The 17,193-nt window shown below is 38.2% G+C and overlaps 1 protein-coding gene across 2 annotated transcripts in view; it reads left to right on the forward strand.

Moving 5' to 3' along the window:
• pds5a (PDS5 cohesin associated factor A) overlaps positions 1–17,193 on the forward strand; it is a 45,797-nt gene that overhangs the window by 25,995 nt on the left and 2,609 nt on the right. For both annotated transcript variants that reach the window (XM_077203559.1, XM_077203549.1), the window contains exons 6-31: positions 70–196; positions 276–356; positions 496–636; positions 724–839; positions 956–1,050; positions 1,167–1,312; positions 2,175–2,326; positions 2,455–2,568; positions 2,739–2,820; positions 4,953–5,001; positions 5,258–5,397; positions 5,558–5,673; positions 7,329–7,434; positions 11,733–11,893; positions 12,057–12,180; positions 12,359–12,517; positions 12,607–12,675; positions 12,763–12,899; positions 13,001–13,124; positions 14,816–15,020; positions 15,139–15,253; positions 15,478–15,610; positions 15,694–15,813; positions 15,895–15,963; positions 16,817–16,968; positions 17,109–17,193. In XM_077203559.1, coding sequence (XP_077059674.1) covers positions 70–196; positions 276–356; positions 496–636; positions 724–839; positions 956–1,050; positions 1,167–1,312; positions 2,175–2,326; positions 2,455–2,568; positions 2,739–2,820; positions 4,953–5,001; positions 5,258–5,397; positions 5,558–5,673; positions 7,329–7,434; positions 11,733–11,893; positions 12,057–12,180; positions 12,359–12,517; positions 12,607–12,675; positions 12,763–12,899; positions 13,001–13,124; positions 14,816–15,020; positions 15,139–15,253; positions 15,478–15,610; positions 15,694–15,813; positions 15,895–15,963; positions 16,817–16,968; positions 17,109–17,193 — 3,118 coding nt within the window. The remainder of the gene's footprint in view (positions 1–69; positions 197–275; positions 357–495; positions 637–723; positions 840–955; positions 1,051–1,166; positions 1,313–2,174; positions 2,327–2,454; positions 2,569–2,738; positions 2,821–4,952; positions 5,002–5,257; positions 5,398–5,557; positions 5,674–7,328; positions 7,435–11,732; positions 11,894–12,056; positions 12,181–12,358; positions 12,518–12,606; positions 12,676–12,762; positions 12,900–13,000; positions 13,125–14,815; positions 15,021–15,138; positions 15,254–15,477; positions 15,611–15,693; positions 15,814–15,894; positions 15,964–16,816; positions 16,969–17,108) is intronic.

The raw sequence follows: 17,193 nt of genomic DNA on the forward strand, positions 1-17,193 counted from the left end.
TTAAGTGAGTTTAATCATATCTTCTGTTACGCAACTGGGCTCTTTTTAATCAGGACTTCTCTCTTTCAGTAACAGCCATAATCAGAAGGTGCAGATGCACATGTTGGACCTGATGAGTTCCATCATCATGGAGGGAGATGGAGTGACGCAGGAGCTACTAGACACAATCCTCATCAACCTCATCCCTGCTCACAAAGTAGGCAAATGACTTCTTACATCTTATTTCCAAGTTCAGTCCCAGATAGTGTGTGATTCGACCTCTTTCTGTGCTTTAGAACTTGAATAAGCAGGCATATGACCTGGCCAAGACTCTTCTGAAGAGAACAGTTCAGACCATCGAAACCTGCATCGCCTCAGTGAGTCACAAAATCATCTGTTTGTATTTTGTCTTTTCTGAATTTAATACAGTTCAGTGTTATAATGTTCAATTCCCATTATAAAAAGACAAAATACTATTTCAGATGTTGTATTAACTTAAAATCTCTTTCTCTGTAGTTTTTTAATCAGGTGTTGGTGATGGGAAAGTCCTCCGTGAGTGATCTGTCTGAGCATGTATTTGACCTCATTCAGGAGCTCTTTGCAATTGACCCACTGCTCCTTGTCTCTGTGATGCCACAACTTGAGTTCAAATTGAAGGTGACTAAATGCACATATACTTGTGCACTTGCTTGCATACAAACATATTTAGATCAAGAATAAATCTGTTTGTTGTTGTTTGTATAGAGTAATGATGGAGAGGAGAGGTTGGCTGTGGTGAAACTGTTGGCTAAACTCTTTGGAGCAAAAGACTCAGAACTGGCCACTCAGAATCGCCCACTCTGGCAGTGTTTTCTTGGCAGGTGAGGCTATCCTACCATTAATAAAATTGGACTGGAAAACTGATTTGGAATATTTATAATTTGAGCGTTTATTGAATTCAGATTTCCTTTTTTTTCTCTCTCTCTCTTTCTAAAAGGTTCAATGACATTCATGTTCCTGTGAGACTGGAATGTGTGAAGTTTGCCAGCCACTGCCTAATGAACCACCCAGATCTTGCCAAGGATCTTACAGGTGTGTTCAGGTTAAATGTGATTTTTGCTGTTTTTCCATCATTTTTCCATTTTAAGCATCACTTGACTCGTAAGCATCTTGTGTAGTAACTTGTGATGTGCTATTTGTCACATCAGATTTTCTAAAGGTCAGGTCACATGACCCGGAGGAGGCAATCAGACATGATGTCATTGTTACCATCATCAATGCAGGGAAGAAAGACCTGAACCTGGTGAATGATCAACTGTTGGGGTTCGTCAGAGAGAGGATGTTGGACAAGAGGGTGAGACAGATACAGAGTTACTCTGAAGTACACAAAAAATAGATCTGTGCTCAAATCAAGTTAGGTCTGCATGATACTGGAAAAAAACTGACATTGCGATATTTTGTTTTTCCGCAATCTACATTGCAATATGACAAAAAATACAGGATTTTTTAATAGAACACTTAAATAGCTATATTTGGAAAGAGTGAATCATTCTAGAACGATTACTTGGGTGATTTATATTAGGGACTGCATCTGCATAGAACATTAATTTTAAAAAGCTGAAAAATTACTTTTTACTCTGAATAATTTTTTTGTCTCAACCATCCTTTTAGGACTAAACAATTCTGAAAAACTTGAAATAACTTTGGGTGTTGACACTTGGGTATACTCTGTACAAGAAAAAACTCTTTCATAGGCTAAATTCCCACTATATGTGACCCATTTATGACTATAAAATAATTCATATTTTATTGTGATTATTATTATATAATATTAAGCCAAATAAACTATTGTATTGTAAAATAAAAAAAATCTATTCATTAATAATTGTATAATAATTAATAAATTTTTAAATTATCTAATTTTGGCGGCTTGGTAATATCTTGGTGGACTGAGATGCAGAAACACTGTATCATGAGCTGCACATTTAAAACCTGCATATATTTATTTAAATTAAATCCAATCCAATCATGCATTTGATAATTGCACTCAGCCACATTGCAGTATCAGATTTGTTTTGATATTTCGTGGAGCCCCAATTCAAATCCTGCTAGAATGTAAACGCAAAGAGAACTGAGAAAACATGTAGAACCCCACATATCCCTCAATTTTAAGCCCTCAGTTTTTTAAAAAAGTAAATTTGGATGTTTTGTTTCAGTGGCGTGTCCGTAAAGAAGGAATGATGGGTTTGGCTCAACTGTATAAGAAGTACTGTCTGCACCATGAGGCCGGGAAGGAGACCGCTTTGAAAATCAGCTGGATCAAAGACAAACTCTTACACATCTACTACCAGAACAGCATAGATGACAAGTAGGAACCACACACGCATGTACACACAAATGATTTCATGCGATTCATTAAAAAATGTATTTTCATTAAAACAGTGCAGCATGTCTAAAATGGAAACTTCAGATTCTTAAAGTGTGTTTGTGTATTAGGTTGCTGGTGGAGAAGATCTTTGCACAGTACATGGTTCCTCACAGTCTGGAGACTGAAGAGAAGATGAAGTGTCTGTACTACCTTTATGCCTGTCTGGACACTAACGCAGTCAAGTGAGTCTTAATCGACTGATTCCCGTTTTTCAAAAGCCTTCATCAGATTGCCAAGAGATTCTCTGGTTCTCATCAGATAATTTTGGCCAGTATCACAGTACTTCTATTAACAGCAATCATCCTACTGATGTGTTCAGTTATATCAAGAAGAGTGTCTTTTTGTTTTTTAGAGCATTGAACGAAATGTGGAAGTGTCAGAATATGCTGAGAGGGCTGGTTCGAGAACTGCTGGACTTACACAAACTGCCTACAGTAAGTCACACAAAAACACTACGGGCCGTTCACACAGAATGTTTTATTCCATTACACTGCATTTTTTTCCCCCATTGGTTTTCTATGTAAACACGAGCTAGAAGGAAATATTTGACCATTGTGCTTGCGTCTTCCGTCTTTTGTGCTTTTAAAAACGTGGAACTCAAGTTAAAAGAACTTTAACTTAAAGGGAAAAAAAAGTCTCTCAAGATCGTTTTTTTTTCTTTCTCCAATCCGATGACTCGTGTTTTGTGTGAACTGTCCCTGATACTGTCACCTACATATGTGAATCTATTATTAGAACATGCACACAAAAACACACAAGTGTTTCCCATTAATTACCTAGACCCTAGTCGGGGTTTAATGGTTCTCGGTAAATATTGACCCATACCGTTCTCCACCCGTGATTTGTGGTGCATCTATAATATGGTTTGTTTAAAAAAAAAAAGGCGTGAAACAAACAGAATCCTGCCGATGGTTTTTTGTTTTGTTTTTTGTTTTGTCGATGGATACGCTCCGCATGCATTTAAGACAGAAACAGCACACATTGCCTTCTGTGTTTAAAAAGGCACTAACTGCGCTAATTCAGACAGGCACAAAACGATAACGCTGGGCAGGGATCGACAACAAGGACTGCCTGATGGCATGGGGCCTGCGTGAAAGATGCTTGGGCCAGTGCTGCATCATCACGAAAGTTTATCATTTGCATGTTAAGCCTTGCCAATTTAAACATTCAAGTGCAAGAAACTTGAAAAAATGCATGTGCTGTGTGAAGTTTTGTGTGTGCACATCTTAAGCGCACACACAGAAAGCCGCATCTAAAGCCTGGAACACACCAAACCGACGCCGACCAATTAGCGCTGATGAAAGCCGACTGTGTTATCGCCTCGTGTTGGGGTAAAAAGCTGCACTTGAACACACCGAGAGAACTACAGCCGACTGTCAGCTAGCATGTGTTCTTCTTTCGCCTGCGTGTAAATGAGAAAACTGTCTATTTTTGCAGATATATGCGTCTATATTCGTCATTCAAAAAGGGAAACCGAAGCTGCAGATACACATACCGTAAACAAAACAGTGTATGCTTGCCGTTCTGAATATCAATCCTGCTAAACACTTCCTTTATTCCACTCCGCTCATGTTAATATTTAAATATTTGCCAAGGAACACTAGGTAAGATGATGTAACACAAGAATAGCCTTTTATCTGTAGCGTTTTGACTTCTTTGCTCGCCGTTTTGCTGTTATTCTCGTGCACTGACTCCTTCACTAAGCTGAACAGCCAATCAGAGTTCCCTCTTTCACCGACGGCCCGACGCCAAAAGGCGAGCCGACGAGGACCAATTTCAGCCGACAGTGCGGAACACTGAGAAAACTTAGTCGGCCGTCGCACATAAACTGCCCGAATGCAATAGTGCTAGCAATTATTATTATATTAATAATAATATATATTATAATTATAATATTATAATTTTACTACTGTTAAAGTACAAGAATATACTTATTATAAAATATTCATTTTACAGTGTAGTTGAATTATTTACAATAGTAATGTATTATTATAATTATTATCAAATCTCACTCAGAGGTATCAGGCCTGAGAAATTTTTGTTGAAAGAACTGTGACTATGGCCAAAAGTAAATTAACTTACTGTTAAAATTTTATGCTGTTAATATTGTGTCAGTTTTTCCCAGTGGTATAAAATGTGGTATTGAATATTGATATTTTCACAATCAAGGTATTGTAACTAAGTATAAATCAAGCTGTTTTTGCGTGTAGATGTCAGCCATGTCCACAGCAGGTCCTATTATACTGGATATTCATTTATATGAAAAATATTCTTGAAGACATGAAAGTGCATTATTATATTTACATCACTTTTACATGCCATAGCATATAAATGACAGATACAGTGACAGACAAAAATATGTAATGGTACAACACTGGCTTATAATAGCAACTTGTACTAATGTTAAAAATATACTAGTCAAACAAATGTTCAGCTAAAAACTATTGAAAGAGACAATTGTGGTGGTGATCAAAGCAGCAATTTGTTCTTATTTTGTGACTGTGTACAATGCACATATGAATCTTGCTGCTGTGGAGGAATGACTGTTGTTTTTCTCTTCCTGCAGTCTGAAGCAAACACCACAGGCATGTTTGGGAAACTTATGAACATCGCTAGTAAGTACACACTATAAATATATATATATATATATATATATATATATATATATATATATATATATATATATATATATATATATATATATATATAATTTTTTTTATTTTTATAAATTAATATTTATTGAAACCAACAGGTTTTACAATGTGTGCTTTTGTCACTCTCTCTCTCTCTCTCTCTCTCTCTCTCTCTCTCTCTCTCTCTCTCTCTCTCTCTCTCTTTCTCTCTGTCTCTCTCTCTCTTTCTCTTTCTCAGAGAATCTCCCAGACCCGGGCAAAGCTCAGGACTTTATGAAGAAGTTTAATCAGGCTCTGGGTGAAGATGAGAAACTACGTCTTCAGCTTGAGCAGCTTATCAGCCCGACCTGCTCATGTAAACAGGCTGAACAGTGTGTGGTGAGTTTAAAGCAATACCGCTCACATTATAACTGATTATAAGCTTGCTGTATAAAATGTATATGATAAAGACATGATTCAGCCAACACTTTAACAAGCTATCTAGGTGTATTTAATATTATAAAGATACAAGTTATCTGAGAGTGGAGTTTCCTTTCAGAGGGAAATCACACGGAAGCTGACATTCCCCAAGCAACCCACAAACCCATTCCTGGAGATGGTGAAATTTCTGCTGGAGAGAATCGCACCAGTTCACATTGACTCTGAGGCCATCAGGTAGGGAATGAGGTCAAATGGCAGAGGAGAATTTTTTGGGGGGGTTAATTACAATCGGGGTTTCAGATTAACAGGCTTTGTTGACACTGGCACCCCAGGTATCTGGCTGAATCTGTTTTGTTTTGTAGCAACAAAAAAATTTACATTCATGCATTGAAGATTTATAACTAAATATTTTTTATTTATTTACGAGGAATAGGTCAATGATCTTGAGCATAAATTGTTTTGGACATAAAGAAATATAACTTGAATAATATTTTACTATATTTATTTCTATTTTATTATATTTACTATCCACAGTATGGGTGAATTATGGGTGTAACTTCCGTTAAGCTGTAAACAATCAGTGAAAGACTAGCTCTATGTACGCAATAATATATATATTTTTAAACCGTGTACGATGACATTACATTATTCTCCTCGCCCTTCAACAATTGAACATTAAAAGGAAATTTAAAAGTGTAAAAGCATCAACAAGGTACTTTCAACAGACCATGAATAATCCCAAAAGCATCTTTCCACAGCAAAATCGATCGGTTAAATATCACTGTGGTAATCTGTATTATGTAACATACATTGCCTTAATAATAGAAAAATGTTTTACTTCAGCATTGCGTGTTACTATTTTAAAGTGATTTCAGTCATTTTGACAGATGATAAATTATTATTGTATTTACCTGTGAAACCAAACCTGGAAAGAGACGTGAGGATTTGGGGAGGAAAAAAAAGAGATTCTTTGTGCATTCCAGTGAATTATTAATGGTATACATTGTAAATTAAATCGGGTGAACAGACCACAAATGTGCAGTATATGTTGACCTTTATCATACCATTACAGCGGAATTCAAAAGGAAAAAAGAAAAGAATCATGAGGAAAAGAATGCAGAGTAGTATTATGTTTCTTTGTATTTGTATATGTCCACTGGAAGCCTCAGTACCAAAACAAATTCCTTGTGTGTGCAAGCACACTCGGCAATAAAGCTCTTTCTGATTCTGATTCTGATTCAGAGCTCTTACTGTAGATATTCTTGTTATAACATGGCACGTTAAAATACCAAGTGTTACGTTATTCTCATGTTATTCTTAGATGAAACATGAAAGAAAACTGATAGCTCATTAAGTCAAACTGACGGATCAGCTTTATTTGTAGGGCAACCTTATGATTTTAAATGATTCGTTTCAGTCTTTTTGAATGGAAGTTCCCCAAACCGGAAGTGCCACCCATAATTCAAAACGCAGTAAACTCGTCAGGAATAAGGTGGGTAACAACTATGTGGACTACAATCCCGAAATAAAATCTAATTTGAGCACTTGCAAAATAACTGTGCAGACAGTTAGTCCTAAAAATCGTAAATGCTGTGCAGGGTGAAGCACAAAGAATGTATTCTCTTTTTTTTAAACAAAAGTATCCGATACAGACTGTCAGTGCACCTGCAGATGTAAAGGGAGAACATGAATAAGAGAGAAAGAGAAACTGACTGAGTGGGAGAGAGATAAGCGCAATATGGGCCATGTGCTTGCCCCCCCCCTTAACGGTTGTGTAACCGTCTGAATAGCTTTTTAACAGTGAGACATCTTGTGGGGAAGAAGTGTAACTGCAGGTATTGTGCAGACTTTTTGGATCAATAATAATTTGTTTGTTTGTGTATATACAGTGCCCTGGTTAAGCTGTTAAATAAGTCAATTGAGGGCACTGCTGATGATGAAGATGAGGGAGTTACTCCTGATACTGCCATCCGCGCTGGACTTGAGCTGCTCAAGGTACTGTTCGTAATTACAATGTACTAGTTTAAAGTTTTCAATATAAGGGAAAACAGGATTTCTAGCTCTTTTGAAATAAATTTTAAGTACTATTTAGACATACAATCACATTTAAAATTAATATAAATAAAAGTAAATTGCTACAAAACTTAGGCTATTGTTCCATTTAATACCAAGTGTCTTTGACTCATTTAGTAATTTTCTTAAATAATTTAGGGTGTGTTCACACTTTGCATGTTTGGTTAGATCAGTGGTAGGCAAGTTCGGTCCTAGAGAGCCGCTTTCCTGCAGAGTTTGGCTCCAACACTGAAAAAAACCTCACCTGCCTATAGTCTAACCCCTAAAATCCACTGGATCGGTCTACGGCGCGGAACGGCAGCGCCACGTTTTTGATGCGTCCCTAGCTCGTCGTCAAAGTCCACTGGAAGCGTCTCAGACACGTTTCAGCAGCAGAGCGTTGGTCTCCACAGGTTGTTTTATTTTGAAAATCGACCGGATCCTCTATGCCGTTCTGTGTCTGACTTCCTGCCCGGTACGATGTATTCTGTGGCGAAAATAGACCTGCTACCTATTCTCTGCGGAGCGGAGAGACGCTTCTGGGACGCTTCTGAGACGCGCTGCGTCCGCAGCTGGTGGACTTAAGAGCATTGACTATTGGCGCTTTTCCACTGGATGGTACGGCTCAGTACGGTTCGGCTCGGCGCGGTTCGGCTCGCTTTGCTTTTCCACTGCGTGGTACGACTCGGTGCGGCACGGCTTGGTTCGCTTTAGCTCGGTTGCTTTTCCACTGCAGTTAGTACCGCTTCAAAGTGGGTGGGATTATGACTGATCGTTATAGTTTATCCGCTCCTCGGCAACTAACAAGAGGAACGTCTGCGGTTCTCGTCCACTGACCACGATTCAGCCATTTCTTTTTTGGAAGGTTTTTTTTTCTTCAAGTCAAGCAAGTAGTTTTAAAACATTGGAGGCTGTTACTGGCTATTTAAATCTAGCGGGTTGGATGTCTCGCTAGGGCTGTCGTGATAACCGCAATATTGCAGTACCGCGCTACTGACAGGCCAACCGCAGAGGAATGCAAGTATCCGCAGCAACCGCGAACCGCGTTTTCTTTTTTCATAAGGCCACCTTTCGTGGTTCGTACCATGTGTATTGAATGTTAAATAAGTAAATAATGATAACAAGTAGGGATGCACCGATCCACATTTTTTCACTTCCGATCCGATCCCGATACCTGAATTTGGATATCGGCCGATACCGATACTATTCCGATACCAGAGCTGTGTTTGCTTTAATATTATTATTATTATTGTTGATTTTATATGATGCTGCAATAAACTTGTCTCTTCAGGCAAGTATGATATGTATGCATGTATGTCCCAAAAGGCAACTTGAGGTAAGTATAAGGTTAGAAACAAATAAGAGACAATAAGTGTAGGCACCAGCACCAAATCTGGTAAAACGTTACACATTGCTGTTTGTATTGTTGTAAAATACATTCATAAAAAACAAGATAACAAAAATCAAAAAGATAAATTATTTTATATATAGTCTAGCTACTATAAAATTAAGACATTTTTTTAATGTATAGCACAGCTGTTTATTGAGGCAGCAACATATGATAGATGGGACATTTAATAATCTTTCATTGCGCAAAAGTATTATGATATGATTATGAAAGACAATACAGTGCGGCACGAAGCGCTTATGCGCATCCCGAGCGCAGAATGATGCGCTTGAAGCAACATGGAGTCACAGCGCGCAGCGCGTCGAGTCCGCATTGAAAAGTTCAACGCACAAAGGAAAGACATATTGATGCGTAGTGTATTGTACAGTATCTATCTATGCAATAGTTTATTCAGCCTTTTCTTTTAACAGTTTTAAATTTCAGTTACTGTGTGCTTGAAGAACAATTATAGTGCTCTCCAGTGTTGTGATCTAACAGACACGCGTTAAAAAGTAACATGATTAAGGTACAGCAAGTCCAGCAAGATAATCATTTTATCCGAAACCATAGAGCATTATCTACAGATCAAGTATAATAATAGTAATTGAATCATCTTGGAGAGTTTCATCGAGTTGACTGTCATAACCGAACGCGACGCGCTGTTGAATGCTGAATGAAGAATGATTGACAGCCTCGGCGGAGGGAACAGTTTACGTGATCTTGAATTTAATGACTTAAATATTCATTTCTATCTCACATTATACTATAGAATGGCTTCAGAACACTTATAATATAGTGCACGAACACTTAATGGTGCTTTATAATACTTTTGTGGGGCTTAACAATAACACAATAGTAAACACACAATATCGGATTTAGATCGGCCTCGTCTGACCGATACCCGATCCGGCAAAAATGGCTGTATCGGAGCCGATACCGATACTGGATCGGATCGGCCCCATCCCTAATAACAAGACTGTTTATCATGGTGATTTGTACAGAGGATTCGTGGATTTGGACTTAAGCCTAAACAGACAGTGAATGTGTTCGACTGAGCTCGTGAGATTACCTGCGTCTGTTTTTGAAGTCAAGTCATGTATATTCGTGAAAAGGTTGCCGTTTCCAAGGAACGCAAAATATTTGTCGTAGGCTATTATCCTTTTAACGTGTAAGGGTATTTACCATGAATGGTGTCAGCGCTGGTCAGCATTACACAGCGCGAGGAAGCCGTGGGGGGAAAGCAGCGAGTCACGCATTGAATCAATGCCATTGGTCTCTATAAAAAAATAAAAATAAAAATTTAAATATTAAGTGAAGCATTGCTTCAGCTTTGCCCAAAAGTGAAGCATTGCTGCCCAGCTGAGCCTTGAAAAGTGGAGCTCAAAGTTAAACAATAATTAGCACCTTGTTTCATTACATCCATCATTTAGGGATTAGCTTTTTTGAAAGTTTTCGTTGAATGAACGGTTTAATGACTCACTCAGAGACAGTCCGTTGGCGTAACAACTGCGCGCTGATTGACAGCCTTTCAATGCGCGGAGACGCTGTTTAGTTTCGGTTACATTGGTTACATTGTTTTTTTGTATGCTGACCACATCATAACACGTATTTATATAGCAACAAATAAATATAAATAAATAAATGGCGGTAAAACCGCATATCGCACTATTGAGTAACCCACAATTACCGCAAAGGAAATTCCTTCACCGCGACAGCCCTATGTCTCGCAAATACAGTGACGCTGGTAGTGACGATTCTGTCTGTCTGACCAATCAGTGATCTACAGTGCTTCCACGTCACATTTTAGTATCGGTACGGTACGCTTGGAACCTCAACAGAGGTGGTACCATTTAAAGCGAGCCATACCGTACCGTACCATGCAGTGGAAAAGCGCCACAAGTGAGCCGAGCCGAGCCGTACCGTACCATGCAGTGGCAAAGCGCCAAAGCGTGCCGTACCGAACCGAACCGTACCATGCAGTGGAAAAACACCATATAATGGCCGCGATTAGCTCCGGCATCCGCGACGCTAACGTTCCGCGACGTAGACGGATCCAGTGGATTTTAGGGGTTAGTAATCCTGAAAACATTGATTAACTTGTTCAGGTGTGTTTGATTAGCGTTGGAACTAAATTCTGCAGGACAGCGGCTCTCTAGGACCGAACTTGCCTACCCCTGGGTTAGATTAAAAGGAAACCTGGTGCGATTGCTCTGTTAGTGCGGTTCATTTGAATAAGTGTAAAAGCTGCCATCCGAACCTTGGTGCGCAGACCGAGACAGCTCGAAATATGGGTCTGCTTCCAAACGGACTCTGGTGCGGTTCGAATGAAATATGAACACAACATGTTCCAAAGACATGTAAACGAACCAAAAATAGGACATGATGTCACAAGTTGCAACCCTAAAAAGGACAGAATGCTCAAGCATAGCTGTTTTTTCTCGTCATAGTCGCGATGTTGCCCATCACAGTTCGGTACAGGCATCAGAACCGCATCTCCTCACAGCAGATCGTCATTTGTGTGTGTGTGACGGAGGAATTCCTGCCGCCGTTTTTAGACCATTAAACCTTTTATAAGCTCTTCATGTGTTGTCAGCACCATCATATAACATCAATTGTATGCACTTGCAGAGAGCGCATTTGGCCAAGCACACAGCATTGTTTTGGATGTTCGACAATTTCCGTCACAAAATATATCATAAAATCCTCTCTTTTTTTTTATTCTTCTTCTTTAGGTTCCCTGTTAAAAATGACAGTGTGAACACTAAGCGAACCAGGACTGAATGTATTTTCTTTCTTGTTTTTTGTCCGGACCAAAAAAAGTTCTAAGTTTGCTGTTCTGTTTTCCCTACCTCAGGTTTTGTCATTTACTCACCCCACTGCATTCCACTCAGCTGAGACTTATGAGTCTTTGCTGCAGTGTCTGAAGATGGAGGACGACAAAGTGGCGGAAGCAGCAATACAGATCTTCAGAAACACAGGACAAAAGATTGAGACAGAACTGCCACAAATCCGCTCGTATGAACACCTCCTAAATGCATACACGCAACTGTTTGGAGCCAGTAACATCTTAAACTCATTATATACTTAAAGATACAAACTCTTCAGTCTCATCAACTTTATTAATACCAAATTCAAAAGTAAAAATATGTAGTTAAATGTTCTCTAAATCTGTGTACAGGACTCTAATTCCCATACTACATCAGAAGGCAAAACGAGGCACCCCCCACCAGGCCAAACAGGCGGTCAACTGCATCCATGCCATCTTTCACAACAAAGAGGTCCAGTTAGCACAAATATTTGAGGTAAATCTATGTGCATAAAAGCATTTTCACAAATGCAGTCTTTGCTTAAAATGCCACCAAATGTATTACACATTACGTTTTTTGACCGCCAAATCCTGTGAATGTTGCGATACTGAAAGAAATTGAGTTTTTACTGCATGCAAGTTTTTCAAATACCTTTTTGTCTCGGTCTCTTTAGCCATTGTCTCGCAGTCTGAATGCAGATGTGCCTGAACAGCTGATCACTCCACTCGTGTCTCTTGGACACATCTCCATGCTGGCCCCGGATCAATTTGCATCACCCATGAAGTCAATCGTAGCCAATTTTATCGTGAAGGACCTTCTGATGAATGACAGAGTGAGCATATTGATGTATTATTTCTGTTTTAGGCATGTAGGAATTATTTTTTTGCCTTGCATGGTAAACTAACCCTCTTTCCCTGTCAGTCTGTGGGAAACAAGAATGGGCGGCTCTGGACAGCTGATGATGAGGTTTCCCCTGAAGTGCTGGCTAAGGTAAATGTCTTTGAGTAATTAAGTTGAAAACAACATATCTTGTTGATTTGTGTGTGTATACATGTGCATGTCTGTCTGTGTTTCCAGGTGCAAGCCATTAAGCTGTTGGTGCGCTGGTTGCTGGGAATGAGGAATAATCAGTCTAAATCTGCTAACTCTACTCTCAGACTCCTCTCAGCCATGCTGGTCAGTGAGGGAGACCTCACAGAGCAGAAGAAAATCAGGTATAAACTGGGTGTCAAGACTCCCCCAAGTAATTTTCTGCAATTATGAAAGCGGCCCTAGTCTTGTAGAAGGCCTCTAACCTGTGTGTTTCTGGACACAGCAAGTCTGACATGTCTCGACTGAGGCTTGCAGCGGGGAGCGCTATCATGAAACTGGCACAAGAGCCTTGTTACCATGACATCATCACTCCAGAACAGTTCCAGCTCTGTGGACTCGTCATTAATGTGAGTTCTGCACAAGACTACATGGACACGTATGGAACACATTAAAAAAAACTTTTTAGGGATGTGCTGATTAAAGTTATTAAATTATATTAAAATTACAATTTTGTTTTAATGGCTTAAAATTCTATACTGTCTAAATAAAAATGATCTATAAATCAGTTTAAATGCTACAAGTGAGTTTAACATTATTATATGCAGTCATAATTTAATTTGTGTTACCTCGAATACAGTGAAACTTTAGATGAAAGAGTCTTGCAAATGCATAATTGTAAAGTCATTTTATATATAAAGGTCTTAAAAGTACAAGAGCAAAAACAGTTGAAAAATAGCTGAGAGCCTAAATTACAACAGTTGGTACATGAAACATTGACTAACATAAGTGGATATTAGCGCATGCCAGAGATGTGGGACTCGAGTCACATGACTTGACTCGAGTCTGACTCGAGTCGCAAATTTAAGGACTTGAGACTTGCTTGACTAAATTAAGAAAATGACTTGACTTTGACTTGAGATCCAATGACTCGAGACTTGACTTGAACTGTATGACTCGAGAATGACTTTATATAAATGTTGATATAAATTATCCCATTCGCAACATCAATTGATGAACAAAATGAAAGCAACGGAACCATTGACGCCAGTCATCAGATTCTGCGCGATTGCGTGACGCAGCAGAAGCCCAGAAAAAACACATCGTGAATTGACATTTTAGATGTAATATTGTAAATATTCTCTGTTTTTGCTCTATTTCTCCAATGACAATAGTTCCAAACTAAATCCGGGTTTTTTGTGATTCAGTGACCTAGTTGCTTAGTTCCAGAATGAATCTGCCGTTTTGAACGAATCAGTTGAATGAATGCTTCTATGACTCGTACATTAAGACGGGGATTTGGCGCCACCTATTGGTGGTTTTAATTTTATAATTAAAAATATATAATTTATTATATTTTTATATTATATTTTATAAAATTATCTTATTTTTTCTATATTAAAATGATTATATTTAAATCATTAATCTCATAAAAAATGTTAATGGTGTTGTAATTGCAGTGTAAATGCATGGTTAGAACATCGTTAGAAAAAAATGCCCCTGGATATCAATTTATGGGGTCAAATATTGGCTCTAAATGGGAAAGTTAATAAAGTCGGCCGATGATATTCCTTAAAAAAAAATACGAAGTTAAACATATGACATTTGCTATGAAACCAATATAATTAATGCATCACACTTGTGAATTTACCTACAAATGTTTTATCTTCTACATTTTTCGTATAATTATAATAATAATTCCAAATTTTGATAATCATGAATGCATGCTATAATAAATTATGAATATTATTACTATTATTAAAATTTAAATGTATAAGAAAGGTAATCATTTCTGAGAGAAAAATATATATGGTTGAGGCCAATATAAACTCTACTTTTTCGTCTTTGGTATTGTAACTTGACTTGACCCTTAGCAGGACTCGACTTGACTTGCTTGAAGTAAACCACTGACTTGACTTGACTTGGTTGTGTGTACTGCGACTTAGACTTGCTTGAGACTTGATGGTAGGGACTTGAGACTTACTTGTGACTTGGACATGTGTGACTCCCACCTCAGGCGCATGCTACAAAATCATATATTAGCCGTACTTTCAACTTTGCATTTTTTCAGAATTTCCTTCCCTTTCCCCTCTCTTCATAGGATGAGTGCTATCAGGTGCGGCAGATCTTTGCTCAGAAGTTACATGTTGCTCTGGTGAAGTTGTTGTTGCCACTGGAGTACATGGCTGTGTTTGCTTTGTGTGCTAAAGACCCAGTGAAAGAGCGACGTGCTCATGCCCGACAGTGCCTACTCAAGAACATCAGTGTCCGCAGAGAGTACATCAAACAGAATCCCATGGCCCATGGTAGATAACATTTCTGTTTTTTGGTATAACACTTGAGGCAGTAACTATTTTCTGCAGGATTGCATGAATGACAAAGACCTAAATATCCTGCCTGTTCTCTTATTATTATTTTTTTCAGAAAAGCTGCTGTCTCTCCTGCCAGAATATGTGGTTCCGTACATGATCCATCTTCTAGCTCACGATCCAGACCTTACCAAGCCACAGGATTTGGAGCAGATCAGAGACGTCAAAGAGTATGTGTTAAACACATTCACACACTTTTGCAGTTTCCACCTTCTACACACAGATAGCTACATGATCTGACCAATGCTCTCAAATTGTATTATTAAACCTTCTCTTTTTATTTCTGTGAGTAGTCGATAGTAGTAGAGTGAGTAGGTGCAGACACTAAGGTTCTCACAGGATGTTTGTTTGAAAACTTTTTTTAAATAATTCAAATGAAAATGTATTTTACCAGGTGCTTGTGGTTCATGCTGGAGGTGTTGATGACAAAGAATGAGAATAACAGCCACTCATTCCTGAGGAAGATGGTAGAGAACATCAAACAAACGAAAGATGCACAGGCCCCAGATGACCCAAAGGCAAACGAGGTCCGTATCATTAACGAATTATGTATAGTGTTTATGTATTTCTGAATCCCAGTGTGTTTTACTCTATTTCCATGCATTTACAGAAACTTTACATTGTGTGTGATGTGGCATTATTTGTAATCGCAAACAAGAGCACTTCATGTCATCTGGACTCTCCAAAAGATCCTGTGCTGCCTAGCAAGTTCTTTACCCCACCTGATAAGGTAACAACCACTCTGACTATCATAATTACGCTTTACATGTGTACTGACTACAAAACTCATTCCATCTATTCCTATGTACAGGATTTTGTCAATGATAAGGAATATCTCTCACCAGAGGCAAAAATAGTTCTGCAGACAGGGAAAATCCAGGTAGGTTTTGTCACCTCTGTAATTATATGTGAATGATACCCGGATGACACGTTTGTCTAAACATTCATTAACGGCAAAGGCATGATTGCTCAGGTTTTAAAAATAAACTTTAAAATGTTTTTGGTTGACAAGTTTCTTGTTTGTTTGTTTTTGTTGTTGTTGTTCATAAAGAAATGAATATATTTAGCAAGGACACATTAAAATGATCATAGTGACAGTAAAGTCTTACATTGTTTCAAAAGTTTTCTATTTACAATAAATGCTGTTTTGAGGGGGGAAAAATGTATGGTTTCTATAAAGCAGTACATCTGTTCTCAACATTGATTTTAAAAAGAAATGTTTCTTGAGCACCAAATCCACTTATTAGAATGATTTCTGAAGGATCATGTGACACTGAAGACTGGCTGCTGAAAATTCAGCTTTGCCATCTCAGGAATAAATTACATTTTAAAATATATTAAAATAGAAAATAGTTCATTTAAACTGTAAACATATCACACAATATTGTTTTTAGTGTATTTTGAACAAATAAATTTAAATGTAAAACTAAATATTAATATAGAAATTCATTTTAAATTGTAATATTTCACAATATTACAGTTAATACTAGTGCATGCATATATATTTCACTACATTAGAACATTACTTATAATCTCCAAGTAAATGTATTTTAGGTTCAGCAGACAAAAAGTTTAGGAACTCCTAGTTTGTTGGGAGTTATTTTGCACGCAGGGATAGATCAGTGACACTGTGTTCTTTTAGGAAAGTTGTATTGAAATGATGCAACTACCAATTGAATTCCTTGACTGCATTACATAGCTCATTTGTTACTTAACACATTAATATTTTTCAGCAACCACCAAAGCAGACAGGTGTTTTGGGGGCAGTGAACAAACCTTTAACGGTAACCGCTCGGCGACCGTTCATTAAAACCACCACCTCCGACACAGGGAGCAACGCAAGCACTAACTCCCAACCCAGCTCGCCTGCAACAAATAAGAGCAGGTTTGTGCTTATCACAATTGATTTATTTTTACTTTTCATTCACTATGATGTGGAATTTATCCAGCGTTGATTAATCTTTACTGCAGGAAGTGTGTCATCCTTATCAAGAATTTACAACTTTCTCTTTCTCTGTCATAAAGGGATGCGAGTTCTGAGGTTTCAGAGACGGGGGCAAGAGAGAATGAAGAGAATCCAGTGATTACAAAAGCAGGAGGTGTAAAGAAG

The sequence above is a fragment of the Siphateles boraxobius genome, unplaced genomic scaffold, assembly GCF_051911475.1.
Source record: "Siphateles boraxobius isolate OS27281-9 unplaced genomic scaffold, OSU_SipBor_1 119, whole genome shotgun sequence".
NCBI classification, from domain to species: Eukaryota; Metazoa; Chordata; class Actinopteri; order Cypriniformes; family Leuciscidae; genus Siphateles; species Siphateles boraxobius.